The sequence below is a fragment of the Aotus nancymaae genome, unplaced genomic scaffold, assembly GCF_030222135.1.
Source record: "Aotus nancymaae isolate 86718 unplaced genomic scaffold, 86718_ANA_hifiasm-v0.15.2.pri h1tg000058l, whole genome shotgun sequence".
Taxonomy (NCBI): domain Eukaryota; kingdom Metazoa; phylum Chordata; class Mammalia; order Primates; family Aotidae; genus Aotus; species Aotus nancymaae.
The window spans coordinates 10,172,191-10,199,228 of NW_026988472.1; the positions used below are offsets into that span (position 1 = coordinate 10,172,191).

Here is a 27,038-nt window from a genome sequence, read left to right on the forward strand (position 1 = left end):
CTTTTCGGAATGAGGGCGGGCCGAATCGCGTTTTTCCTCCGCGTTGGAGGCGTCGCTTAGGGCGGGCCGTCGAATCGCTGTTCAGCGATTGGCTGCCTCACTAATGGGTCGTGGCCAGACGGGCCGTCCATCCCCAGTGCGGTCACTTCCTGTGGAGTTTCCCCATCCCTGGGAGGAGGGAGGAGGAGGAAGAGGACGAGGGGGAGGAGGGCGGTCGTCCGGGGTTAGGTTGGGGGGGCGTCGGTCCTTTCTGGGCGGGGGATGACTCACAGCCCATCCCATCTCCCCGACGCCGCCCGCCCGCGCAGTGCTAGCTCCGTGGCTTAGCGGAGGAGGAGGTGGTGGAGAGCTGGGGGGAGGGGGACTCTTATTTTGTTAGGGGGACCGGGCCGAGGCCCGACCGGCCTGGCAGGGCTCGCCCGGGGCCGGGCGTCATGTCTCATGCGGCCGAGCCAGCTCGGGATGGCGTAGAGGCCAGCGCGGAGGGCCCTCGAGCCGTGTTCGTGCTGTTGGAGGAGCGCAGGCCGGCCGACTCGGCTCAGCTGCTCAGGTGCGGGGCCGGCAGGGGCCGGGAGTGCCGACTGGGGCTCCCGGGGACCTGATCTGGGGGGCAGCGGGGGCCCTGGACTGGGATTGGAGGCCCTCGGCCTAGGCTTGGAGGACGTCGGGGCGCCAGTCTTGTGGGGGCACCTAAGGAATCTGGCAGTGGCCTGCTTGGACTGTGGCTTAAAGGAGTCGTGGGAGTGCATTAAACGGGGCCTGGGTCAGGTTTGGGGAACCCTTGACTGCATCTAGAGGAGCCGATTCTGGAGTATCCAGAAACTGAACTTGGCGGACTAGGACTCTGATTAGAGGCTGAATTCCGGGGTTTTCAGTCAGACATGAAGGGAATGAATTTGAGGGGACACTGTCAGGTGAGGCACTGATTTTAAGGGAATCCTGGAATCTTTTTCCCCCAGTGTGGGAGAAGGGGTCCTGAGGGACAGAAGTGCTGTCTTGGGCGCTTGGTGCCTCTCAGTGGCTGGTTGCTGTGTTTGGTGATAACATAAATCTGGAGGGATTTGCAGGTATCTCAGATATGCTGTCTGGGACCAGCCTTGTGAGTGCATGTGAATGAACAAGAGAAGCAGCATTCAGCAAGACTTGACCAGAATAATCTTTTCTCCCCTGCCCGCCCACCCAGCTGGGGCAGATCCCAGGGATAGTGGAAAAGCCCTCTTCCCACACCTGATAAGGGCCTGAATGGGAGACAGCCAGGCAGACAGAGGGTGATGATGTTACCTCTTAGCTCAGACAAGGCCTCAGACCTTGTTTGGGAACCCAGAGGAGGCTCTTGTTCATGCTGCTACTTGCTCTAGCCTCTTAGCCCTTCCCAATTCCTAGTCCCACACCCCTCTTCTTTTTATTTTATGTTTTTTTTCTATCTCCGACCTCCTGGGGGTAATCTTGAATCTGTCCATAGAGCTGGAATGAGTACAGATTGCACCATCCCTGCCTGGGTGGGTCCCCTCTGGCCTCTTCTCATCCTCACTTCCATCAGCGGGCTTTGGAGCCCCAGCCCTCCCTGCTCATCCCAGCGCGCCCATCTCGTCCAACTTCTATGCAATGGGTGTGTGAGCTTGGCGGGGGCTGGGCGGGGGCTGGGGGGGAGGGGGGGGTCTTTGCCTCCTTTGTGCCTGGGATTGTGCTGAGCTCAGTGGCTTCCCCGAGCTTCCTCTTCCCAACTTCCTGGGTGGTTTTAGGGCTCCATCTGAGGGTAAGGAGAGGAAGGAAGAGAGATCCTTGGGGAGGGGAGAGGATTCTTGTCAAGTGAAGTCACCAGCAATCTCTCAGGATTCTAAATCTTTGCCTAAATTGAAGGATGCATATTCATCTACCACATGTGTGTTAAGTGTCCCTTACTCTCTAGGGCTGAGCACAGCCTTTCTGTATATTGATTCACCATCTTCTAATTCCTCTGTAACAACCTAGATCATCGCAGTAGTGGACATAGTTAAAAGGGAGGGGTGTATTTGGCTTATTTTGTGTGACAGTGGGTGTTGGTGTTGGGGGTGTGTGTGTGTTTTGATCTATCCAAAAAAACAGGAGAAGGCTGGGCAGGCTCCTCCAGCTAAGAAAAGAATGCTTGTATAAAGTGGATCAACCACCTAAATTCTCCCTCCTGTAAATCCAATCTGTTGGAGCGAGGGGAGCCTTTGATATTTCTATTTTATATTTGGGCATGTGTTGGCATCCTGTGAACTCTAGCTGGGGCTGGGAGAAACTCATTTGTGAAATGGTAGATCTTTACATCAAGTGAATTATTCCCAGTTCTCTTTGTGATGCATTCAGTTTGTGTTACAAGGGACTCTTATGCTGAGGGATGCCCCCACTTGCTGTGTCTGTGTGTGTGTGTGTGTGTGCATTTACATTTACACATATACCTGGGCTCACATTCAGCCGTAAAGAAAATAGTAGGGGGTTGGCCAGGTGCAGTGGTTCACGCCTGTAATCCCAGGGAGGCCAAGGCAGGCAGATCATGAGGTCAGGAGATCGAGACCATCCTGGCCAACAAGGTGAAACCCCTGTCTCTACTAAAAATACAAAAATTAGCTGGGTGTGGTGACGCGTACCTGTAATCCCAGCTACTCGGGAAGCTAAGGCACAAGAATGGCTTGAACCCAGGAGGTGGTGGTTGCAGTGAGCCGAGATGGCACCACTGCACTCCAGCCTGGTGACAGAGAAAAAAAAAATAGTAGGGAGTATAGGGGCTGGGAGAACTCTGAATAGAAAGTCAGGAATTCTTCCATAAAGTGAATTGTTACTCCTAAATTTGGTTTCCCTCAAACCCAGGTTCTTGCACCGTTGGGGTTGGGATGCAGGCGTTCTTATTATTCTGACTCTTAAGGGACTATGAGTAACACAGTGGGGAGGGGAAAGGGGAATGAAGGGGAAGGAGGTGGGAATTCATGGTGGTGTGGTACCCAGCAAGGTGGCCAAATATGAGGAGCTTGTGTTCTTCTGTTCTTTCTCCCCGTCTCTGTCTGTCTGTCTGTCTCTCTCTCTTTCTCTGTCTCAGGGGAGGGCAGGGGAATAAGATCCTTCATTCAATCACTGACCACCACCCCACCTCCCCCTCAGCCTGAACTCTTTGCTTCCGGAATCCGGGATTGTTGCTGACATAGAATTAGAAAACATCCTTGATCCTGACAGCTTCTACGAGCTCAAAAGCCAACCCTTACCCCTTCGCTCAAGGTATGTATGACTTGTCTATCTGAGTCCCCTCCCAATTCCTCAGCACTCCTCTCCCCTCTTGATGGGCAGAGGCCCTCAGTACCAGCCCAATCCAGTCTTTCACTAGCCTGCATTTTCCAGATAGTAAAATTAGGGGCCAGAAAGAGCATGATCACAGAGGAAAGTAGGTTGCCAAGCTAGGATTCCAGTATCTCTGTCAAGACCTCCCCCGCCTCCCCACAACCCACCTGCATACCCATTTATACGCAAGGGTTTCAGCCTCAGGTGTTCCAGCTGGCTTGGAGTGCCCAGAGATAGGGCGTGGCCTGCTTAAACTCACGCCCCTGGGTGGGCGGGGCCATACCTGTAGCCCCAACTCAGCCCCTTCCCACACTACCCACTCACCCACCCTCAGCCTTTGAGGAGCCCCTGCTGGTCTCTTTCCCCAAGCTTGGAAGTCTAAATGTGCTGAGTCATCGGCCCGGGCTCTGAGAGAGGGGAGGGGACGTGGAAGAGGGGCAGGAAGAGAGGATTGTGAAATCTCTGAGATTTTCAAAACTGACTAGCTCCTGGAACCAAAGGCCCAAGCAGGGGAGGAAGAGGAACCTGGGGCTTCTCCTATCGCTTGGCGCCGACCCCCAGGAGCTCAGAGAGCTTCTCCAGCCTCACATTGGGCTTAGGAGCCCTGTGTATCCACGTTCTGCTGCCACAGCCTCAATTCTGCTTCTTCTGCTCCTTTAAATAGGACAAACCCCCTCTCGCAGAGCTGAACAATGGCATCTCCACGTAGTATATGAATAGACTCAAATCTAGGTTTCACCATTAGGACTAAAGGCTAAAACTCCCCCACCAGAGTGACCTCCAGTGTGTCCCCCATCAGATTGTTACCTCTGAGAGCCACCACCAAGCTTGGTTCCTGTGTCTCTACTTCTACATTGTGGTCTCAGAAGGCAGAGAACAGGCCCGGTTCCTGTGTCTGTTCCATCACACTATGACCCTTTAGGCTTGGGACGAGACTTGTAGCTTACCTAAAATATGGCCCCATATTTCCCATTCCACAGCCTCCCAATATCACTGCAGGCCACGCCAGCCACCCCAGCTACACTCTCTGCATCGTCTTCTGCAGGGGGCTCCAGGACCCCTGCCATGTCGTCATCTTCTTCATCGAGGGTCTTGCTGCGGCAGCAGCTAATGCGGGCCCAGGCACAGGAGCAAGAAAGGCGTGAGCGTCGGGAACAGGCCGCCGCGGCTCCCTTCCCCAGTCCTGCACCTGCCTCTCCTGCCATCTCTGTGGTTGGCGTCTCTGCTGGGGGCCACACATTGAGCCGTCCGCCCCCTGCTCAGGTGCCCAGGGAGGTGCTCAAGGTAAGGTGAGATCCAGAGGCCCTGGGAGGGGGCTCCTGGTGACTGAGGAGTGGTCCTAGGAGCTAGGGATGGCCTCAATGTGCTGGTGATTTGGGGGCAAGGTCTTAGGGGCTCTAAGAAAGGTCCCTGGTACTGTTTTTTTGTTTTTGTTTTTGTTTTTGTTTCTGTTTTTTGTTTTTCAGATGGAGTTTTGCTCTTGTTGCCCAGGCTGGAGTACAATGGCATGATCTTGGCTCACTGCAACCTCCACCTCCTGGGTTCAAGCAATTCTCCTCCCTCAGCCTCCCAAGTAGCTGGGATTACAGGCGCACGCCATCGTGCCCAGCTAATTTTTTGTATTTTTAGTAGAGACGGGTTTCTACATGTTGGTCAGGCTCCATTCGAACTCCTGACCTCAGGTGATCCGCCCGCCTCGGCCTCCCAACGTGCTGGGATTACAGGCATGAGCCACCTCGCCCGGCCCCCTGATACTGTTTAAATGATCTGTGCTCGTGTCTCGTGTGTGTTTTGAGTTTCTGAGGTGATCTTGTAAAATTGCGAGGGGTTCTTGGGGGCCATGAGGATGTCTTGGTGGACCATGGAGGGTCATGAGTGCCCCAAGTGGGCTCTGGCTTTGTAGGAAGAGCTTCATGTGTGTGTGATACATTACTTCTTTGGCCATTAGGGGGTCTTGGGAAGCATTGTATGGTTCCCAGGTCTATTAGGTGGTGTCAGAGACTAGGGAATCTTGGGGACCGTGACAGGGTTTTCCAGAAACTGTGAGGAATCCTGTCAGTCATGGGTGGATCTTGGCAGCTGTAAAGGATTTCTGAGAAACAGAGTTTGGGTCTGGTGGGAGACTTGCCAATGTTTTTGGAGTGTTCTCAGATTCTGGGCCCAGCTGTCTGCCTAAGTCTAGGCACTGATGAGTTAGAAGGGTCAGGCTGGGGCTCAGAGTCACCCCTTTGAGTCCTGTTCTGCCTTGTCCCCTCCCTTTCCTTGTCTACCTTCTTTCACAGGTACAAACCCACCTAGAGAACCCGACGCGCTACCACCTGCAGCAGGCGCGCCGGCAGCAGGTGAAACAGTACCTGTCCACCACACTCGGGCCCAAGCTGGCTTCCCAGGCCCTCACCCCACCACCAGGGCCTGCAAGTGCCCAGCCACTGCCTGCTCCTGAGGCTACCCACACTACCGGCCCCACAGGCAGCGCGCCCAACAGCCCCATGGCGCTGCTCACCATCGGGTCCAGCTCAGAGAAGGAGGTAAGAGGCTACAGCCAAACCTCCTCCCACACTCCCCTCCCAAATTCTTCTAACCCTGTACAATATTTACTTCTTCCCCCAGATTGATGATGTCATTGATGAGATCATCAGCCTGGAGTCCAGTTACAATGATGAAATGCTCAGCTATCTGCCTGGAGGCACCACAGGACTGCAGCTCCCCAGCACGGTGAGGCCCTGAGATGTGAGGTTGGTCTGAAAATTAGGGCATTTCTGTATCACCAAGACCCTACCCAGGCTGGCTGTGTGCATGTGAGATCCTTGTCTGGATTGTGCTAAGATAGAGAGGGAGGTCTTATGATGAAAACAGGATACGTCAATGCCCTTGGACCTTATTGGACTGCGTTGAGAGGTGGCCTGTGTAGACTGTGAGAGATACAGGTGGGGCTTTGCTGTGAGAAGTACCAAGACATGAGATTTTTTTTTTTTTTGAGATGGAGTTTCGCTCTTGTCACCCAGGCTGGAGTGCAGTGGCGTGATCTCAGCTCACTGCAACCTCCGCCTCCTGGGTTCAGGTGATTCTCCTGCCTCAGCCTCCTGAGTAACTGGGATTACAGGCGCCCACCACTATGCCCAGCTAATTTTTTGTATTATTAGTAGAGACAGGGTTTTGCCATTTTGGGTAGTCTGGTCTCAAACTCCTAACCTCAGGTGATCCACCTGCCTTGGCCTCCCAAAGTGCTGGGATTGCATCCATGAGCCACCACGCCCAGCTGAGATGAGAATCTTAAAGCAACTTGAATGTACCAAGGGATTCAGGTCATTGGGACATATACACCAGATCATGTAGTGATTAGTGATTAGGGCATTTGGTTTTACTTTATTTTTACTTTTTTTTTTGAGATGGAGTTTCCTTCTTGTTGCCCAGGCTGAAGTGTAATGGTGCGATCTCAGCTCACCTCAACCTCAGCCTCTCGGGTTCAAGCAATTCTCCTGCCTCAGGCTTCAGAGTAACTGGGATTACAGGCGTGCACTACCACACCTGGCTAATTTGTTTGTTTGTTTGTGTGTTTGTTTGTTTAGTTATTTTTGAGATGGAGTTTCACTCTTGTCGCCCAGGCTGGAGTGCAATGGTGCGTTCTCAGCTCCCTGCAAACTCTGCCTCCTGGGTTCAAGCGATTCTGCTGCCTCAGCCTCCCAAGTAGCTGGGATTGCAGGCGTGTTCTACCACATCTGGCTAATTTTCATATTTTTAGTAGAGATGGGGTTTCACCATGTTGGCCAGGATGGTCTCGATCTCTTGACCCTGTGATCTACTCGCCTCGGCCTCCCAAAGTGCTGGGATTACAGGCGTGAGCCACCGCGCCCAGCCACATTTTGTATTTTTAGTAGAGACAGGATTTCTCCATATTGGCCAGGCTGGTCTTGAACTTCCGACCTCAGGTGATCCGCCACCCCTCAAAGTGTTGGGATTACAGGCGTCAGCCACTGCGCCCGGCCAGTTTATTTACTTATTTATTTTTTGAGACCCAGTCTTGCTCTGTTACACAGGCTAGAGTGCTCTGTCACACAGGCTAGAGTGCAGCAGTGCAATCTTGGCTCACTGCAACCTCTGCCTCCTGGGTTCAAGTGATTTTCGTGCCTCAGCCTCTTGAGTAGCTGGGATTACAGGTGTGTGCCACCGTGCTTGGCTAATTTTTGTATTTTTAGTAGAGAGCGGGTTTCACCCTGTGGGCCAGTCTGGTCTTGAACTCCTGACTTCAAGTGATCCACCTGGCTTCAACCTCCCAAAGTGCTGGGATTACAGGTGTGAGCCACTGCGCCCGGCCTTGAAGCATATCAAAAGTCTTCAGACTTGCTGTGGGTTATAACAAGTAGTTGGATCTTGTAGTGATTGGAATATATCAAGTCAACTGTGCCAGTAGGCAGAGTCCTTCTAGTGAGTAGATAAAACTTTCTAGAGCAAGGGATGTACCATTGTAACATTCTGGTTCTGAAACACTCCAAGAGTCTCATAACTTGCTTTATGTATTTATTTATTTTTGAGATTAAATCTTTCTCTGTCACCCAGGCTGCAATGTGCAATGGCATGATCTCGGCTTATTGCACCCTCTGCCTCTCAGGTTCAAGCGATTCTCCTGCCTCAGCCTCCTGAGTAGCTGGGACTATAGGCGCATGCCACGACGCCCAGCTAATTTTTGTATTTTTAGTAGAGACGGGGTTTCACCATGTTAGCTAGGATGGTCTCGATCTCCTGACCTCATGATCCACATGCTTCAGCCTCCCAAAGTCCTGGGATTACAAGCCTGAGCCACTGTACCTGGCCTAACTTGTTTTATTTATTTATTTATTTATTTATTTATTTATTTTTGAGACAGAGTTTCGCTCTTGTTGCCCACGCTGGAGTGCAGTGGCGTGATCTTGACTCATTGCAACCTCTGCTACCTGGGTTCAAGTGATTCTCCTGCCTCAGCCTACCAAGTAGCCGAGATTACAGGTGCCCACCAGCACGCCCAGCTAATTTTTATATTTTAGTAGAGATGGGGTTTCACTATGTTGGTCAGGCTGGTCTCGAACTCCTGACCTCAGGTGATCCACCCACCACAGCCTCCCAAAGTGCTGGGATTACAGGCTTGAGACACCGCACCTGGCCTATTTGTTTATTTTTGAGACAGGTTCTTGTTCTGTCACCCAGGCTGGAGTACAGTGGTGCAATCTTGGGTCACTGTAGCCTCCACCTTACAGGCTCAAGTGATCCTCCCACCTTAACCTCCCAAGTAGCTGGGACCACAGGCATGCGCCACCACCAGCTAATTTTTTGTATTTTCGGTAGAGACAGGGTCTCACTATGTTACCCAGGCTGGTCTCGAACTCCTGAGCTCAAGTGATCCACCCACCTTGGCCTACCAAAGTGCTGGGATTACAGGCATGAGCCACCATACTTGGTCTCATAACTTGCTTTAGAACATACCAAGTGGCTATAGTTTTGCTTTTTAACAACTTATCAAGAGGATGGAAGCATGTATAAAAATAGTACTAATTTATCAGAACTTTTTATTGATTTGGACACAGCTAATTAGGACCTTATATCCAGCAGATTGGAAGTGGGTTCAAGAGATTAAAACTCATGAAGAGATGAGATTTGGGTATACTTTATTTCGTTTTTTGTTTTTGTTTTTGTTTTTATTTTGAGATGGAGTCTCGCTCTGTCACCCAGGCTGGAGTGCAGTGGCATGATCTTGGCTTATTGCAACCTCCACTTCCTGGGTTCAAACAACTCTCCTGTCTCAGCCTCCCAAGTAGCTGGGACTATAGATGTGGGCCACCATGCCCAGCTGATTTTTGATTTTTTGGGTTTTTTTTTGTATTTTTAGTAGAGACAGAGTTTCACCATGTTGGCCAGGCTGGTCACGAACTCCTGACCTCAAATGATCTGCCCACCCCAGCCTCCCAAAGTGCTGGGATTACAAGCCTGAGCACCGCGCCTGGACCTGGGTATACTTCAGATTAGCGTGCTGCCCTAGAGTATATGCAGGAAAGTGTGAAGGAGAGAAGAAAAAAAAAAACTGGGCTGACATAAAGCAGTGCTAATTGAATAGTTGGATAAGAATCTCCTAAGAGAACAGGATGCAGGAAGATACCGGAGTCAGGAGCTTGGTCCATAGCAGCAGGAGACCCTGATGTGGAAGATGGTACAACTTGATCAGAGTGAAAGACTGAAGATTATGTTGGAATTCTCCAGAAGGCCAGATTTTGGATAGAATGTTGTCATGACAATTTACCAAGGTCGGAGAAGATTGGGTTGGAGTGTTCCAAGAATGCTGGATTGGAATGTTGTGCTGGGAGGAGCTAACGGACTGGAATGTCGCATCAGGGCTGACAAAGACCTGAGAAGGGTGGTTTTCCAGCATTTCTTCTCAGAGCTAGCTCCTGGGCTTTGGGAAAGGGGCTTTAGAGGTCACTGAGGGATATGAGGGACTGGAGGAAGTGATAAGCAGGCCAGGCAGGCTCCAGTCTCCCAGCGAAACAAGGTATGTCCTGTTTGCTCTGTCCTACCTATTTGCTCACCATGTGAAATTGCCTTGAAGGAGAAGCAAGGGTTCCGGTGCTGAGTCAGCCAGTCCTTGCATTAGAGGGTGCCCCGTCTTTGGGATATGTGGAGGCTTAGGAACCTAGTTCTGAGTAGGAGCCAAGTCTGGGGTTTGTTCCCAACTGGTGGTTCTCTGCCCTCTCTGCCCCCAGCTGCCTGTGTCAGGGAATCTGATTGATGTGTACAGTAGTCAAGGCGTGGCCACGCCAGCCATCACTGTCAGCAACTCCTGCCCAGCTGAGCTGCCTAACATCAAACGGGAGATCTCTGGTAGGTGATAGGGTCTTGGTCCCAAGGCCCTACGCTTTACCCAGGTGAGCCCTGTGCCTACCAGGCCTAGAGATGGGTCTGATTCTGGGGGTAATGGTTTGGACATAAAGAAATGGGGCTGTTTATCCCCTTTCCCCATATGGCCTGTGATCTTGTTTTCACCTCACTTCCTCTCACTTCCTCTCATCTTGGATTTAACAACCAGCCTATCATCACAGCTTAAAATAGTAAAAAGAGAGGCGCTTTTTAAAAAAGGCATTTCCGGCTGGGCGTGGTGGCTCACGCCTGTAATCCCAACATTTTGGGAGGCTGAGGTGGGCGGATCACCTGAGGTCAGGAGTTCGAGACCAGCCTGACCAATATGGTGAAACCCCATCTTTAAAAAAAGAGAAAAAAAAAACGGCATTTCCCCTGGTTTCGGCTACCAAACCCTACTTGAGCATCTGCATGTGTTTCTTTCCTTCCCATGCCCAGAGGCCCTGACCACTCCACTCTTTTCCAGAGACTGAGGCAAAGGCCCTTTTGAAGGAACGGCAGAAGAAAGACAATCACAACCTAAGTAAGCCAGAGAGCATGTGCATTGCCCCGGTGCTGTGCAGCCCTGCCTTGCCCTGCGTCCCGGCCCGCCATGGGGAACCCCTTCCTTGCAACAGCCTCCTGACTCCTACTTTCTGTCTCTTCCCTTCTTGGCTAACTGACAACTCTTTTCCCACTCTTTCTTCCTCTCCTCCCGCTCCAAAGTTGAGCGTCGCAGGCGATTCAACATTAACGACAGGATCAAGGAACTGGGCACTCTCATCCCTAAGTCCAGTGACCCGTGAGTCTGGGCTGGGACCCTCAGGCCAGCGGGAGGTGGGGCAGGTGTCCCATGCTACTAAAGTTGTGCCTTGGTGGGCTCACCAGGCAGTCTTGGCCCAGGCATTTCTCCTCTGTCTGGTTCTTTCTCAGCCTCAGCAGAGTTGCAGACACTCACTGTGTCAGCACCTAAAATTTTAGGCACATAATGTTATGGTCTGTGTACCCCGTCTGGTCCCCCCTACTTTTCTGTTTACTTAGTACTTCCTTTTTTTTTTTTTTTTTTTTTTGAGATGGAGTCTTGCTCTGTCACCCAGGCTGGAGTGCAGTGGTGCAATATTACTTCCCTTATTTATTCAAGATTTATTTATTGGTCAGGCACAGTAGCTCAAGCCTGTAATACCAGCACTTTGGGAGGCCGAGGCAGGTGGCTCACCTGAGGTCAGGAGTTTCAGAGTAGCCTGGCCAGCATGGTGAAACCCCATCTCTACTAAAACTAAAATTGGCTGGGCGTGGTGGTGGGCACCTGTAATCCCAGCTACTCGGGAGGCTGAGGCGGAAGAATCGCTTGAACCCGGGAGGCATAGGTTGCAATGAGCTAAGATTGCGCCACTGCACTCCAGCCTGGTGACAGAGCAAGCCTCCGTCTCAAAAAAAAAAAAATTTATTTATTGAGCCTCTGGTTTGTGCCAGGTACCGTATTAGGCCCTAAAGATACCAGATGGAACAAAACAGACCTCATGAAACTGATGTTTTAGTGGGGGCAGACAAATAGTAAATAAGTAAACATCCATGAGATTCATTATGATGAGTGTTATGAGAAGAATAAAGACTGGAAGGAAAATGGGAGGATGTTGGGGGGGTTACTGTTTGGGGTAAGGAAGGTAAGGACAGGGCAGGCCCCAACTGACAAGGAAACGTTTAATAAAGAGCCTAAGGAGGCAAGGCAGGGAGCCACATGGGTGTCTGCAGGGAAGAGTATTCAAGGCAGAGGGCGCAGCTGGGATTGAGGCCCTGAGTTGGGAATGGTTTTCCATATTCTAGGAGCACTGAGAGGCCAACGTAGCTGTAGTGAGATCAATCGGAGGGACATAGGGAAGACAGGAATCCTAAGGGGTCAGGTCAGAGATGGCTTCCAGGATTTGGAGTGTGATGGGGCACCGTTGGAAGATTCCAGGCAGGAAGTTTTCCTCTGGGCACTCCATACCTTTGATGGACCCCGGCCTCATGTTCTAGGCATGTGGTGGGGGGCTCCTACCTGGTGCAATTCCCACCTCTGCTCCTGAGAAACCCCTCATGTGGCATCTCCCATTTGCCTCCTGCTTGGGTCCCACAGGGAGATGCGCTGGAACAAGGGCACCATCCTGAAGGCCTCTGTGGATTATATCCGCAAGCTGCAGAAGGAGCAACAGCGCTCCAAAGACTTGGAGAGCCGGCAGCGATCCCTGGAGCAGGCCAACCGCAGCCTGCAGCTCCGAATTCAGGTCTGAAAAGAGGAGATGGTGGTAGGGGAAGCAGGGGACAGCTTCCTGCAGGTGGAGGCAGAGAGAGCAGGCCAGGGTTTCCCTTCCTGGCACTCTTGGGGGATCCCCAGGCTTCCCAACTCACACGATGATGATAATGATAGGTAATCATAATATTAACAAGGATAATAATATTGCTAATGTACATAGCATTTATCCTGTGCTATGTACTGTGACAAGAGCTTTATATCCATTAACTTCTTCAGTCCTCACAACTCTATGAAATAGGAGCCATTATTATATACCCACTTTACAGTTTGCAACTCTGAAGCTTCAGAGATGTTAACTAAAGTTTTGCAACTAGTGAGTAGCAGAAGCTGAATTCCAACCTGGGGAACCTGCCCTTTTCAACCTTTACACTCCTCTGTCTCTGAGGAACTCTGAACCCTACTTATCCTGCACCCAACCCCTGTTTTTCACAGGAGCTAGAACTGCAGGCCCAGATCCATGGCCTGCCAGTACCTCCCACCCCAGGGCTGCTCTCCCTGGCCACGACTTCGGCCTCTGACAGCCTCAAGCCAGAGCAGCTGGACATTGAGGAGGAGGGCAGGCCAGGCGCGGCAACGTTCCATGTAGCGGGGGGACCTGCCCAGAATGCTTCCCATCAGCAGCCCCCCGCACCGCCCTCGGATGCCCTTCTGGACCTGCACTTTCCCAGCGACCACCTGGGGGACCTGGGAGACCCCTTCCACCTGGGGCTGGAGGACATTCTGATGGAGGAGGAGGAGGGGGTGGTGGGAGGACTGTCGGGGGGTGCCCTGTCCCCACTGCGGGCTGCCTCCGATCCCCTGCTCTCTTCAGTGTCCCCTGCTGTCTCCAAGGCCAGCAGCCGCCGCAGCAGCTTCAGCATGGAGGAGGAGTCCTGATCAGGCCTCACCCCTTCCCTGGGACTTCCCCACCCAGGAAAGGAGGATGAGTCAGGATAAGGCCCCGCCTTTTCCCCCACCCTCCCATGAGACTGCCCTGCCCAGGTATTCTGGGGGAAGAGGAGATGTGATCAGGCCCCACCCCTGTAATCAGGCAAGGAGGAGGAGTCAGATGAGACCCTGTACCTTCCCCAAAGGACCTGCCCAGTGCAGGTATTTCTGAAGGAGAAGGCTGGAGAAGGACATGAGATCAGGGCCTGCCCCCCACCTCCCTGGGGATCACAGCCTCACCCCTGCCCCTGTGGGACTCATCCTTGCCCAGGTGAGGGAAGGAGACAAAATGAGGTCTCGCCCCTGTCCCCTAGGGACTGTCCTAGCCAGGTCTCCTGGGAAAGGGATATGTCAGGATGAAGCTCCATCCTTTGTCTTGGAACCGCCAGACTAGTCCATCCTGGCACAGAAGAGGAGTCGAGTAATGGAGGTCCCAGCCCTGGGGGTTTAAGTTCTGCCCCTTCCCCATGAACCCTGCCCTGCCCTGCCCAGGCAAGGAACAGAAGCGAGGATGAGACCCGGCCCCTTCCCCTGGGAACTCTCCTGGCCTTCGAGGAATGGAGGAGCCAGGCCCCACCCCTTCCCTATAGGAACAGCCCAGCACAGGCACTTCAGGTGTGGAATTATCAGTAGGACCAGGCCACCGCTCATGCTCGTGGAGATCACAGCCCCACCCTTGTCCCTCAGCAACATCCCATCTAAGCATTCCACACTGCAGGGAGGAGTGGCACTTAAGCTCCCCCGCCTTAACCTGGGACCAATCTGACCTAACTTAGGAGGGCTCTGAGCCAACCTTGCTCTTGGGGAAGGGGACAGATGATGAAATTTCATGGATGAATTTTCCAGACCTAGATCTGGAGTGAGAGTTAGGCCCCCACCCTTGGGCAGAGTTCTGCCTTCTTACTTGAGGGGCAGTTTGGGAAGGTGATGGGGATGAGTGAGGGACTGAGTCCAGGTTACCAGAACCAGTACCCCAGTATTCCCTTTCAACATGTAGAACAACAGGATGAAGGAAGGGGCAATCCTGGGAGCTCCCCAGCCCAGGAAAAACTGGAAGCCTTCCCCCAGCAAGGCAGAGGCTTGGAGGAGGGTTGTAAAAGCATATTGCACCTCTTCATTTGTTTATCCGATTTTTTTATTGTTTCCCATACTGCGAATCTAGGTCACCTCAACCTCTGTCCCCCACCCAGTTCTTCATTTGGAGGAATCACCCCATTTCAGAATTATCAAGAGACACTTCCCCCCAATTCCCACCCCTCATACCTACACCCAAGGTTGTCAGCTTTGGATTGCTGGGGCAAAGCCCCAGGGAGGATATACTGAGGGGTCTATAGATTTGTGATTAAAATAATAAAAGCTAGGCGTGTTTGATGCGCTTTTAACTTTGGCAAAGCATCTCCTATCCTTGATTTTCACTGTGCAGTGAGCATGGTTCATGCAGGCCAAGAGGGATAAAAGGCCTTGGGAGAAACAGATTCCAGAAGGATGGGTGAAATAATTTAGAAAGGAAGAGGGCATGGAGGAAGACAATATGCAAACAAAAGACATTAGTCCTTTTAAAGACCAATCACCAGACACCATTTTAACTGACAGAAGTGTTTTATCTAATTTATTTCTCTAAAGGGATGTTAGTCAGAAAATGCTGCTTCTTACTCCCATTTGGTCTTTGAAGAACCTGATGAATACAATTGAACTTTTCTGAAGATATGCAAGCCTGTAAACGAGTGAGGGCTCTGGATTGAAAAATGCTGCTGAGGGCAGAGGGGGAAAGAAGATTTTCTTGCAAATCCACTTTTGAAACTGATAAGGATGTCTATGAGGATATTTCCTGGCAGACAACAAAGGTATTCAAGATGGTGGAGAGGACAAAGACAAATATCTGAAAGGCAGAGGAACAGGCAGCCAACTGAAGTTTAGAATAGATGTTGAGATTTTGGGAGAATTTAAGCACAAGTATCTTTTTGAAGGTTGGGAAAAAGGATTTTTCCCACAATTTCTCAACCAGAACAAGCATCAGGCCTGGTCCCTGCATTTCCCCAACCAGACCTCTGAGGGCTAGACCCAGGATTGGTCACCGTGACTCCCCCAGACTGTGACCACCATACTTGCTATCTCTTTTTTTTTTTTTTTTTTTTTTTTTTTGAGACAGAGTCTCGCTCTGTCGCCCAGGCTGGAGTGCAGTGGTGCTATCCTGGCTCACTGCAACCTCCACCTCCCGGATTCAGGTAATTATCCTGTCTCAGCCTCCCAAGTAGCTGGGATTACAGGCACATGCCACTGCCACCCAACTAAGTTTTGTATTTTTAGTAGAGATGGGGTTTCACCATGTTGGCCAGGATGGTCTTGAACTCCTGACCTCAAATGATCCACCTACCTTGGCCTCCCAAAGTGCTGGGATTACAGGCGTGAGCCACTGTGCCTGGCCTCCCAGAAGTTTTTTAAAGGTTTTTCTGAAGTAATTTTAGATTTACAGAAGAGTTGCATCACCATTAGTGAGCTTCCATACCTGTCACCCACCTCCCCCTAACATTAACATCCTACATAACCATGGCACATTTATCAGTGCTAAGAAAATAACATTGGTAGAGTACTATTAACTCAACTTCAGACTTTATTTGGATTTCACTGGCTTTTCTGCTAATGTCTTTTCTGTTCTAGGATCCAAGTAAGGATGCCATACTAGTTATTCCTGTGAAACAAATGACCACAGTCTTAGCTGCTCCAACAGCACACATAAATTAACTCTTGGGTTTTGTGAGTTAGGGATCCAGGCTGGGTTCAGCTGGGTCCTCAGCTTCAGTGTTTCTCACTAAGGCACAATCAAGGAAGGAATTGGTCAGGATTGAGGACTTCTCTGAATGTGCGACCGGGGAAGGATCTATATGTGCTCCCATAGTTGTTAGCAGCATTCGGTTCTCTGCAGCCTGTTGGACAGAGGGCCCCAGTTCCTTGTTGGCTGTCAGCCAGAGGTGCCCACCATCCACACCATGTGTGCCTTCCCATGTGGTGGCTCACAGCATTGTAGTTTGCTTCATCCAAGCCACTGAGAGAAAGAGTTGGCTAGCAAAATAGAGGTTACATCTCTTGTAATCTAATTATGGAAGTGATATCCCCTCAAGGTTGAGGCATTCTGTCGCCTGGAAACAAGTTACTGAAGGGGAGGGGATTAGAGAAGACCAAGAACATAGCAGGCAGGGAGCATTGGTTGGGGGCATCTCAGAAGGTACCAACCACAGATGCTATGTTGCACTAAGTGGTCCTGTCTTCTTGGTTTTTGCTGACAGTTTCTCAGTCTCTCCACTGAGAAGTCCTATAAATCGTGCTATTCTAGAAACAATGAGCACATCTAGCAGCCAAATCTTTCTAAATGTCATTCTCCAATGAAAGGAACCAGGGCTCCTGGGAAAATGGCTGATTTTCAGGCTGTGGCAGAGAGAAATACAAGATGAGCCTGGAGCATCCTGTAGTGACAGAAAGTAAGGAAGTGCCTAAAAACAATGATGGCGGTCACAGTGGCTCATGCCTGTAATCCCAGCACTTTGGGAGGCCGAGGCAGGTGGATCACCTGGGGTCAGGAGTTTGAGATCAGCCTGACCAAAATGGCGAAACCCCGTCTCTACTAAAAATACAAAAAATTAGGGCCGAGCATAGTGGCTCACTCCTGTAATCCCAACACTTTGGGAGGCCAAGGCAGGTGGATCACGAGGTCAGGTGTTTGACACCAGCCTGCCCAACATGGTGAAACCCTATCTCTACTAAAAATACAAAAATTAGCCGGGCATGGTTGTGGGTGCCTGTAATCTCAGCTACTCAGGAGGCTGAGCCAGGAGAATCACTTGAACGCTGGAGGTGGAGTTTGCAGTGAGCCGAGACTGCACCATTGCACTCCAGCCTGGGCAACAGAGCAAGACTCCGTCTCAAAAAAAAAAAAAATTAACCAGGTGTGGTGGTTGGCACCTGTAATCCCAGCTACTTAAGAGGCTGAGGCAGAAGAATTGCTTGAATCAGGGAGGCCGAGGTTGCAATGAGCCAAGATCGCACCATTGCACTCCAGCCTGGGCAACAAGAGCAAAACTCTGTTTCGAAAAAAAAAAGAGAGATGGCAGCATGTCATAAAATACAGAGCCAACCTGAAAGAGCTCCCAGCCAGGTGCGGTGGCTCATGCCTGTAATGCCAGCACTTTGGGAGGCCGAGGGGCAGATCATGAGGTCAAGAGATCAAGACCATCCTGGCCAACATGGTGAAACACCGTCTCTACTAAAAATACAAAATTTAACTAGGCATGGTGATGCATGTCAGTAGTCCCAGGTGCTCGGGGGCGGGGCTGAGGCAAGAGAATTGCTTGAACCTGGGAGGCATGGGTTGCAGTAAGCCGAGATCTCGCTGCACTCCAGCCTGGCGACAGAGTGAGACGCTCTCAAAAAAAAAAAAAAAAAAAAAAAAAAAAAAGAGGCCGGGCGCGGTGGCTCAAGCCTGTAATCCCAGCACTTTGGGAGGCCGAGGCGGGTGGATCACGAGGTCAAGAGATCGAGACCATCCTGGTCAACATGGTGAAACCCCGTCTCTACTAAAAATACAAAAAATTAGCTGGGCATAGTGGCGCGTGCCTGTAATCCCAGCTACTCAGGAGGCTGAGGCAGGAGAATTGCCTGAACCCAGGAGGCGGAGGTTGCGGTGAGCCGAGATCGCGCCATTGCTCTCCAGCCTGGATAACAAGAGTGAAACTCCGTCTCAAAAAAAAAAAAAAAAAAAAAAAGAAAAGAAAGAAAGAAAGAAAGAAGGAAAGAGCTCCTCCCAGTGGCCAAAGCGGGAACAACTTGAGCAAGAAAAAAAGGATATTACAGTCCAAACAATGAACATCCATGATTCCATATTTATTTATATAAGTGATATGATTGAATAACTAAATGCTGAGAGCCAGGTGAGGTGATGTGTGCCTAAAGTCCCAGCTACTTGGGAGGCTGAGGCGGGAGGATGACTTGAGTCCAGTAGTTTGAGGCTGTAACGCACCATGATCACGCCTATGAATAGCCCCTGCACTCTAGCCTGAATGACACAGTGAGACTCTGTCTCTAATAAATACATGAATGCAGCTGGGTGCGGTGGCTTGCCTATAATCCCAGCACTTTGGAAGGCCGAGGTGGGCGGATCACCTGAGGTCAGGAGTTAGAGACCAGCCTCACCAACATGGTGAAACCCGGTCTCTACTAAAAATACAATTTAGCTGGGTGTGGTGTCACATGCCTGTAATCCAAGCTACTCAGGAGCCTGAGGCGATCGAGCCATTGCACTCCAGCCTGAGCAACAAGAGCAAAATTACATCAAAAAAAAAAAAAGGAGGCCGGGCGCGGTGGCTCATGCCTGTAATCCAAGCACTTTGGAGGCCAAGGCAGGCGGATCACCTGAGGTCGGGAGTTCAAGACCAGCCTGATCAACATGGTGAAACCCCGTCTTTTAAAAAAATAAAAAATAAATTAAAAAAAAAAAGGAATGGCTGAGGTGGGAGGATTGCTTGAACTCTGGAGTTCAAGATCACCCTAAGCAACATAGTGAAACCCTGTCTCAAAAAATATTATTGGGCCTGGTGTGGTGGCTCACGCCTGTAATCCCAGCACTTTGGGAGGCTGAGGCGGGTAGATTACCTGAGGTCAGGAGTTTGAGACCAGTCTGACCGACATGGTGAAACCCCGTCTCAAAAAAAAATTAAAATTAAAATTAAAAAATTTTTTAAAATATTATTATAGGCCAGGCAAGGTGGCTCATGCCTGTAATCCCAGCACTTTGGGAGGCTGAGGCGGGTGGATCACGAGGTCAGGAGATCGAGACCATCCCGGTCAACATGGTGAAACCCTGTCTCTACTAAAAATACAGAAAATTAGCTGGGCATGGTGGCGCATGCCTGTAATCCCAGCTACTCAGGAGGCTGAGGCAGGAGAATTGCCTGAACCCAGGAGGCAGAGGTTGCAGTGAGCCGAGATCGCGCCACTGCACTCCAGCCTGGGCAACAAGAGCGAAACTCTGTCTCACAAAAACATAAAATAAAAATAAAAATAAATAACTGTATCTGATTTTTTAATATATATTTTTTATTGCACTTTACGTTCTGGGGTACAGAATGTGCAGAACATGCAGGATTATTGCATAGGCACATACATGGCAATGTGGTTTGCTGCCTTCATCGCCCTGTCACCTGTATCTGGCATTTCTCCCCATGTTATCCCTCCCTAACCTCCCTACCCCAGGCTGTCCCTCCCCTATTCACCCCCAACAGACCCCAGTGTATGATGCTCCCCCGCCCCGTGTCTATGTGTTCTCATTATTCAATACCCGTCTATGAGTGAGAACATATGGTGTTTGATTTTCTGTTCTTGTGTCAGTTTGCTGAGAATGATGGTTTCCAGATTTGTCCATGTCCCTACAAGGACACAAACTCATTGTTTTTTATGGCTGCATAATATTCCATGGTGTATATGTGCCACATTTTCCTTGTCCAGTCTATCATGGATGGGCATTTGGGTTGGTTCCAGGTCTTTGCTATTGTAAACAGTGCCAGAATGAACATACATGTGCATGTGTCTTTATAATAGAACAATTTATAATCATATATATATGTGTGTGTGTGTGTGTGTGTATATATATATATATATATTTTAAGACAGGGTTTCGCCATATTGGTCAGGCTGGTCTCGAACTCCTGACCTCAGGTGATCTGCCTGCCTCAGCCTCTCAAAGTGCTGGGATTACAGGCATGAGCCACCATGCCCGGTAAAATATATTATTTTTAAAAAGTATCACATCCAAAATATGTATTAGATATCTTATTCTCATCCCTTCGGAAGGTGGAGCTTAATTCCCCTCCTGCTTTTAAATGTGAGCTGGACTTAGGGACTCATTTATTTTTATTTTTATTTTTATTTTTTTTACAGGAGGAAGGAGTTTATTCGGCTGGGAGCAAGGTAGCATAGTTGCCTAACAGCCAAGCTCCCCTAACAAAAGGAAGTTTCCGTCTTTATATAGGCTTATACTTTAGATGTTACACGTGGAAGAATCTTAGGTTTATAGCTTAACATATGAAAAGGGTCTCAGTTTACAGTCTCAGGAATTACATATGAAAAGGGTTTTGGTTTACAGTCTTAGGAATTACATATGAAGGCCGGGCGTGATGGCTCATGCCTGTAATCCCAGCACTTTGGGAGGCCGAGGTGGGCGGATCATGAGGTCAAGAGATCGAGACCATTCTGGCCATGCTGAAACACCGTCTCTAAAATTAGCCGGGTGTGGTGGCACGTGCCAGCTACTCGGGAGGCTGAGGTGGAAGAATCGCTTGAACCCAGGAGGCGGAGGTTGCAGTGAGCCAAGATTGCACCACTGCACTCCAGCCTGGTGACAGAGCAAGACCTCCCTCTCAAAGAAAAAAAAAAAAAAAAAAAAGGAATTACATATGAAAAGGGTTTCGGTTTACAGTTTTAGGAATTACATATGAAAAGGGCTTCGGTTTACAGTCTTAGGAATGAAAAGGGGTAGCTGATCTGAGATGCCTGGGTCTCCCTCTTCAACCCCTCTCCTCGGGACTCACTTATAATGAAAAGAGTATAGGCCAAGAATGGTGGCTCACACCTATAATCCCAACACTTTGGGAGGCTGAGGAGGGCAGATCACTTGAGGTCAAGAGTTCGAGATCAGCCTGGCCAACATGGCTAAACCCCAGCTCTACTAAAAATACAAAAATAAGCTGGGCATGGTGGCGCACGCCTGTAGTCCCAGCTACTTGGGAGGCTGAGGCAGGAGAATTGCTTGAACCCAAGAGGCAGAGGTTTCAGTGAATCAAGATCACACCATTGCACTCCAGCCTGGGCAACGAGAGCAAAACTCCATCTCAAAACAAACAAACAAAAAAGGACAGAGTTTGGTGAATGAAAACATACTGTTACAAGGTTTCTTTAAAAAAAAAAAAAAAAAAGTTCCCACACCGGGAGTCGAACCCGGGCCTACAAGGTTTCTTTACTTCGTGAAATGACATGATATCAACTTTAAATTGACCATAATAAATAAAGAATGCATTTTATAATCACCAGGGCAATCTCTAAAGAATAATAAATAATAACAACAGGTACAGCTGAAAAGACAATAAAAGAATAAAAGTTGAATATTAAAATATATTTTGTTAACTGAAAAGAAGGTGGGGAAGGGAGAAATAGGTTCAAAAACCAGAAATAACAAATAAAAAACATGTAAGAGTATGATAGAGCTTAATCTGACTATATCAATAATTCCATAAAATTTAAATGGCTTAAAAGATGCAATTAACAAGCAAGAATTTTTTTTTTTTTTTTTTTTTTTTTTTTTGGAGACGGAGTTTCGCTCTTGTTACCCAGGCTGGAGTGCAATGGCGCGATCTCGGCTCACCGCAACCTCCACCTCCTGGGTTCAGGCAATTCTCCTGCCTCAGCCTCCTGAGTAGCTGGGATTACAGGCACACGCCACCATGCCCAGCCAATTTTTTGTATTTTTAGTAGAGACGGGGTTTCACCATGTTGACCAGGATGGTCTCGATCTCTTGACCTCGTGATCCACCCACCTCGGCCTCCCAAAGTGCTGGGATTACAGGCGTGAGCCACAGTTTTCTTTTTTTTTTTTTTTTTTTTTGAGACGGAGTTTCGCTCTTGTTACCCAGGCTGGAGTGCAATGGCGCGATCTCGGCTCACCACAACCTCTGCCTCCTGGGTTCAGGCAATTCTCCTGCCTCAGCCTCCTGAGTAGCTGGGGTTACAGGCATGTGCCACCATGCCCAGCTAATTTTTTGTATTTTTAGTAGAGACGGGGTTTCACCATGTTGACCAGGATGGTCTCGATCTCTTGACCTCGTGATCCACCCGCCTCGGCCTCCCAAAGTGCTGGGATTACAGGCGTGAGCCACCGCGCCCGGCCCAACAGGCAAGAATTTTTATTTTTATTTTTTTTCATATTACATGAAGCTTTCTGCCATTGTGAACAATTAGGCAAGGCATTAGTGACAGAGGGGCATCACTGATAAATACAGAGCAACATTGGGGCAGTAAAGAGGAAGCTACAGAGACATCGTGTTTCTTCAACTATCAGAAACTCCCATGTCACAGCAGGAGAGCCGGGGATGATCTCCACCTCCCAGAGGCTTAGTCCAAAAACTTCCTGTTGGCATTTGCACCAAACAAGGCTCCTTGGACTTCTGGCATCATCTGCTGGGCTATGAGGTCCAGCCGGCTTTCCAGGGTGTTGGAAACCTTTATTTTACGATCCCCATTATAGATCTCAACTCCACCAGCTATGTCCTCAGGCAGGTAGGACTCCTGGTGAATTTGGACATCAACATCATTTTTGGTGGCAATTTTGTACATTGGGATTGCCTTTTGCACTGTAGCCTTTACCAGAGGGAAATCTTGTTTCCTGCATCGAATGATCATTCAGGGCTCCAGCAACTGGTACAAACCCTGGAGAACCAGTCCATCCAGCAGCACTTGGTACCTGGTTGTATCTTTTACCACCTTGCTCAGCCTCTGTTTCGCTTCATTTAGTAGGTCTGTGATAAGGTCATCTCTTGCTCTGAGGACTTTGAGCCTTGCTTGATTCCTCAAATTGGACATCTGAATTTTCTTTTGCTGCTCAATCTGTTTCTCTTTCTTCTCATAATCTTTAGTCTTTGGGTTTGCACAAGCCGACCTTTCTCTATGTTGAACTCTTCCTCTGCCTTTGCATCTATTTCTTCTGCTTTCTCGTTGGCTTCTTGTTCAATGAAAGCCATCGTATGCTTAATCTGCTTTTGCACGTCAGCATCGCTGAGAGCCATGTCGAGAGCAATGTTAGGTCGGTAAGCAGCAGGCTCGAGTTTAGGTTTGAAAGGCGAGGTGGGTGGAATGGCAGAGACAGCCCTCGAGTTTTTCTTTTCTTTTCTTTTCTTTTTTTTTTGAGACGGAGTTTTGCTCTTGTTACCCAGGTTGGAGTGCAATGGCGCGATCTCGGCTCACCACAACCTCTGCCTCCTGGGTTCAGGCAATTCTCCTGCCTCAGCCTCCTGAGGAGCTGGGATTACAGGCACATGCCACCATGCCCAGCTAATTTTTTGTATTTTTAGTAGAGACGGGGTTTCACCATGTTGACCAGGATGGTCTCGATCTCTTGACCTCGTGATCCACCCGCCTCGGCCTCCCAAAGTGCTGGGATTACAGGCGTGAGCCACCGCGCCCAGCCTGAATTTTTCTTTATATATAGACAGATGAGTTCTTGCTATGTTGCCCAGGCTGGTCTCAAACTTCTGGGCTCAAGTGATCCGCACACGTCAGCCTCCCAAAGTGCTGAGATTACAGGCATGAGCCACCACATCCAGCCGAAAGGCAAAGGTTTTTTTTTTGTTTGTTTGTTTGTTTTTTGAGACAGAGTCTCACTCTGTCACCAGGCGCCAGGCTAAAGTGCAGTGGCATAATCTCGGCTCACTGCAACCTCTGCCTCCCAGGTTCAAGCAATTCTCCTGCCTCACCCTCCCGAGTAACTGGGACTACAGGCGTGTGCCACCACACCCAGCTAATTGTTGTATTTTAGTAGAGACGGGGTTTCACCATGTTGGCCAGGATAGTCTCGATCTCTTGATCTCGTGATCTGCCCACCTCGGCCTCCCAAAGTGCTGGGATTACAGGCATGAGCCACCTCACCTGGCCTGATTTTTTTTTTTTTTTTTTTTTTGAGAAAAGTCTCACTCTGTCCACCAGGGCCAGGCTGGAGTGCAGTGGCATGACCTTAGCTCACTGCAAGCTCCATCCCCCAGGCTCAAGCAATTCTCCTGCCTCAGCCTCCCAAGTAGCTGGGATTACAGGCGTGTGCAACCACGCCTGGCTAATTTTTTTTTATTTTTAGTAGAGATGGGTTTTCACCACATTGGCCAGGCTGGTCTTGAACTCCTGACCTCAGGCAATCCACCTGCCTTGGCCACCCAAAATGTTGGGATTACAAGTGTGAGCCATGGTGCCTGAACCCTGAATTCCTTCTTGCGTGAGATCCAGGAACCCTCTCTTGGGGTCTGGATCCCAACCCCTTTCTTGTAACATCTTTCCAGTGACCACAGAAGGGACTATAATGAGGAAACCCCTGACCCAAAGGCTGCTTTTGAGTAAGTGGTGGGGTCCTGTAACATATTTCTGGTGAACAGAGGGAGGATACTTCCGTGACCCAAAGGACCCAAAGGAAATAGACTGTAGCACTAATTGGACAACTTTGGGCTAACCCTGCTTATTGCTGTGAACTAACCAGTGATCTCTGACTGCTGCTCAGAAGAAACAAGAGCGTTGGGTAATGTAAAAATCTGGTTCAGTATTCTAATTCTGGGCACATTGCAATCAGCTAGCGACTCCATATCAGCTTGGTTCCAACAGTTGCCCAGTTCATGGAAAGCCTTCCTGTTTATTTCACTTGGGATAATTTTGCTTTACTCTTGTGGAATACATTGCTGGTGTACTCCTGTATAAGAATGCGGATAAGCAGATATCACGTTTTGTCAGAACTCAAGAGTTATGAATGGTTTTTGTCATACTGGGGCTGTCTGACTGAGCTCCTCTCTATCCCAGATAGGAGAGGCCCTGATATTTAGGCAGGGATATCATTGCCCCTGTTCAGCCTGCAGAAGTTACAGAAGATGGATCGTCATCCCTTTGTAATCCTTAGGATTAAGCGTTCTCTTTTATTTTATTTTATTTATTTTTGAGATGGAGTCTTGATCTGTTGGCCTGGCTGGAATATAGTGGCATGATCTCGGCTCACTGCAACCTCTGCCTCGTGGGTTCAAGCGATTCTCGTGCCTCAGCCTCCCGAGTAGCTGGGATTATAGGAGCCTACTACCACACCTGCATAATTTTTGTATTTTTAGTAGAGAGGGCATTTTGCCATTTTGGCCAGGCTGGTCTTGAACTGATCTCAGTTGATCTGCCTGCCTTGGCCCCCAAAAGTGCTGGGATTATAGGCGTGAGCCACCACGCCCAGCCAAGGGTTCTCTTTTAAAAGGTAGGGGGAGGCCAGGCACCGTGACTCAGACCTGTAATCCCAGCACTTTGGGAGGCTGAGGCAGGTGGATCACCTGAGGTCAGGAGTTTGAGACCAGTCTAGCCAACATAGTGAAACCTTGTCTCTACTAAAAATACAAAAACTAGCCAGGCATGGTGGCGTGCACCTGTAATCTTACCTGTTCAGGAGGCTGAGGCAGGAGAATCGTTTTAACCCAGGAAGTGGAGGTTGCAGTGAGCAGAGATCTTGCCACTGCACTCCAGCCTGTACGACAGAGCGAGACTCTGTCTCAAAATAAATAAATACATAAAATTTGAAAAAAAAAAAGGGAGGGAGAAAATGTCAGAAGCATGTAAACCAGAGCAACTCCATCTTGAATAGGGGCTGGGTAAAATGAGGCTGAGACCTACTGGGCTGCATTCCCAGACAGTTAAGGCATTCTAAGTCACAGGATGAGACAGAATCCAGCACAAGATACAGGTCATAAAAACCTTGCTGATGAAACAGGTTGCAGTAAGGAAGCTGGCTAAAACCCGCCAAAACCAAGATGGCCACGAGAGTAACCTCTGGTAGTCCACACTGCTACACTCCCACCAGCACCTTGACAATTTACAAATGCCATGGCAACGTCAGGAAGTTGCCCTATCTGGTCTAACGAGTGGAGGCATGACTAATCCACCCATTATTTAGCATATCATCAAGAAATAACCATAAAAATGAGCAACCAGCAGCCCTAGGGGCTGCTCTGTCTATGGAGTAGCCATTCTTTTATTCCTTTACTTTCCTAATAAATTTGCTTTCACTTAAAAAAAAAAAAAAGAAAAAGAAATAAAGTGGAGGGGAGTAGCCAAGCAAGGTGGCGCATGCCTATAGTCCCAGCTACTCAGGAGGCTGAGGCAGGAGAATTGCTTGAACCCGGGAGGCAGAGGTTACAGTGAGGCGAAATCGCATCACTGTCCTCCAGCCTGGTGACAGAGCGATACTGTGTCTCAAAAAAAAAAGAAAGAAAGAAAGAAAGTGGAGGGGAATGGAAAGCTCAGTGATGTGGAAAAAATCAATTGTAATTTCTTCTGATGGTTGTCATTCCAAACTGAGGGAAGTTGACAAACTAGTTGTTTATAGCTGCAGCCTACAGTATTGCAGGATAAAAGGGAAAGTTTCATTTTCTTTCTTTCTTTATTTTTTTTTTTTCCTGAGGCGGTTTCAATCTTGTTGCCCAGGCTGGAGTGCAATGGCATGATCTTCGCTCACCGAAACCTCCGCCTCCTGGGTTCAAGTGACTCTCCTGCCTCAGCCTCCAGAGTAGCTGGGATTACAGGCATGGGCCACCATGCTCGGCTAATTTTGTATTTTTAGTAGAGACGTGGTTTCTCCATGTTGGTCAGGCTGGTCTCAAACTCCCGACCTAAGGTGATCTGCCTGCCTCGGTCTCCCAAAGTGCTGGGATTACAGGCATGAGCCACCAGCCAAGCCATTTTATTTTATTTCAAATACGTGTTTATGTGATCTAAAAAAACATGGGCTGGGCACAGCAGTTTATGCCTGTAATCCCAGCACTTTGGGAGGCCGAGGTGGACAGATCACCTGAGGTCGGGAGTTCAGGACCAGCCTGGCCAACACAGTGAAACCCTGTCTCTA

The 27,038-nt window shown here is 49.4% G+C and overlaps 1 protein-coding gene and 1 pseudogene across 2 annotated transcripts; one reads left to right on the top strand and one right to left on the bottom strand.

The window, feature by feature from the left end:
- The first annotated feature begins 304 nt into the window (after positions 1 to 304).
- TFE3 (transcription factor binding to IGHM enhancer 3) lies at positions 305 to 14,767 on the top strand. Of its 2 annotated transcripts, none has more exons than XM_012471625.2 (10): positions 305 to 550; positions 3,121 to 3,234; positions 4,275 to 4,578; positions 5,577 to 5,822; positions 5,905 to 6,009; positions 10,023 to 10,140; positions 10,643 to 10,699; positions 10,882 to 10,957; positions 12,272 to 12,419; positions 12,881 to 14,767. In XM_012471625.2, the coding sequence occupies exons 1-10, from the start codon at positions 435 to 437 to the stop codon at positions 13,322 to 13,324; spliced, it is 1,728 nt and encodes a 575-aa protein (XP_012327048.1). In that variant the 5' UTR covers positions 305 to 434; the 3' UTR covers positions 13,325 to 14,767. The 2 variants fall into 2 exon arrangements, with proteins under 2 accessions (XP_012327048.1, XP_012327049.1); XM_012471626.2 differs by having other exon boundaries at positions 4,340 to 4,578.
- A 7,632-nt stretch (positions 14,768 to 22,399) lies between these two features.
- On the bottom strand, positions 22,400 to 23,199 carry LOC135269944 (V-type proton ATPase subunit E 1-like; annotated as a pseudogene).
- Positions 23,200 to 27,038: the final 3,839 nt, after the last annotated feature.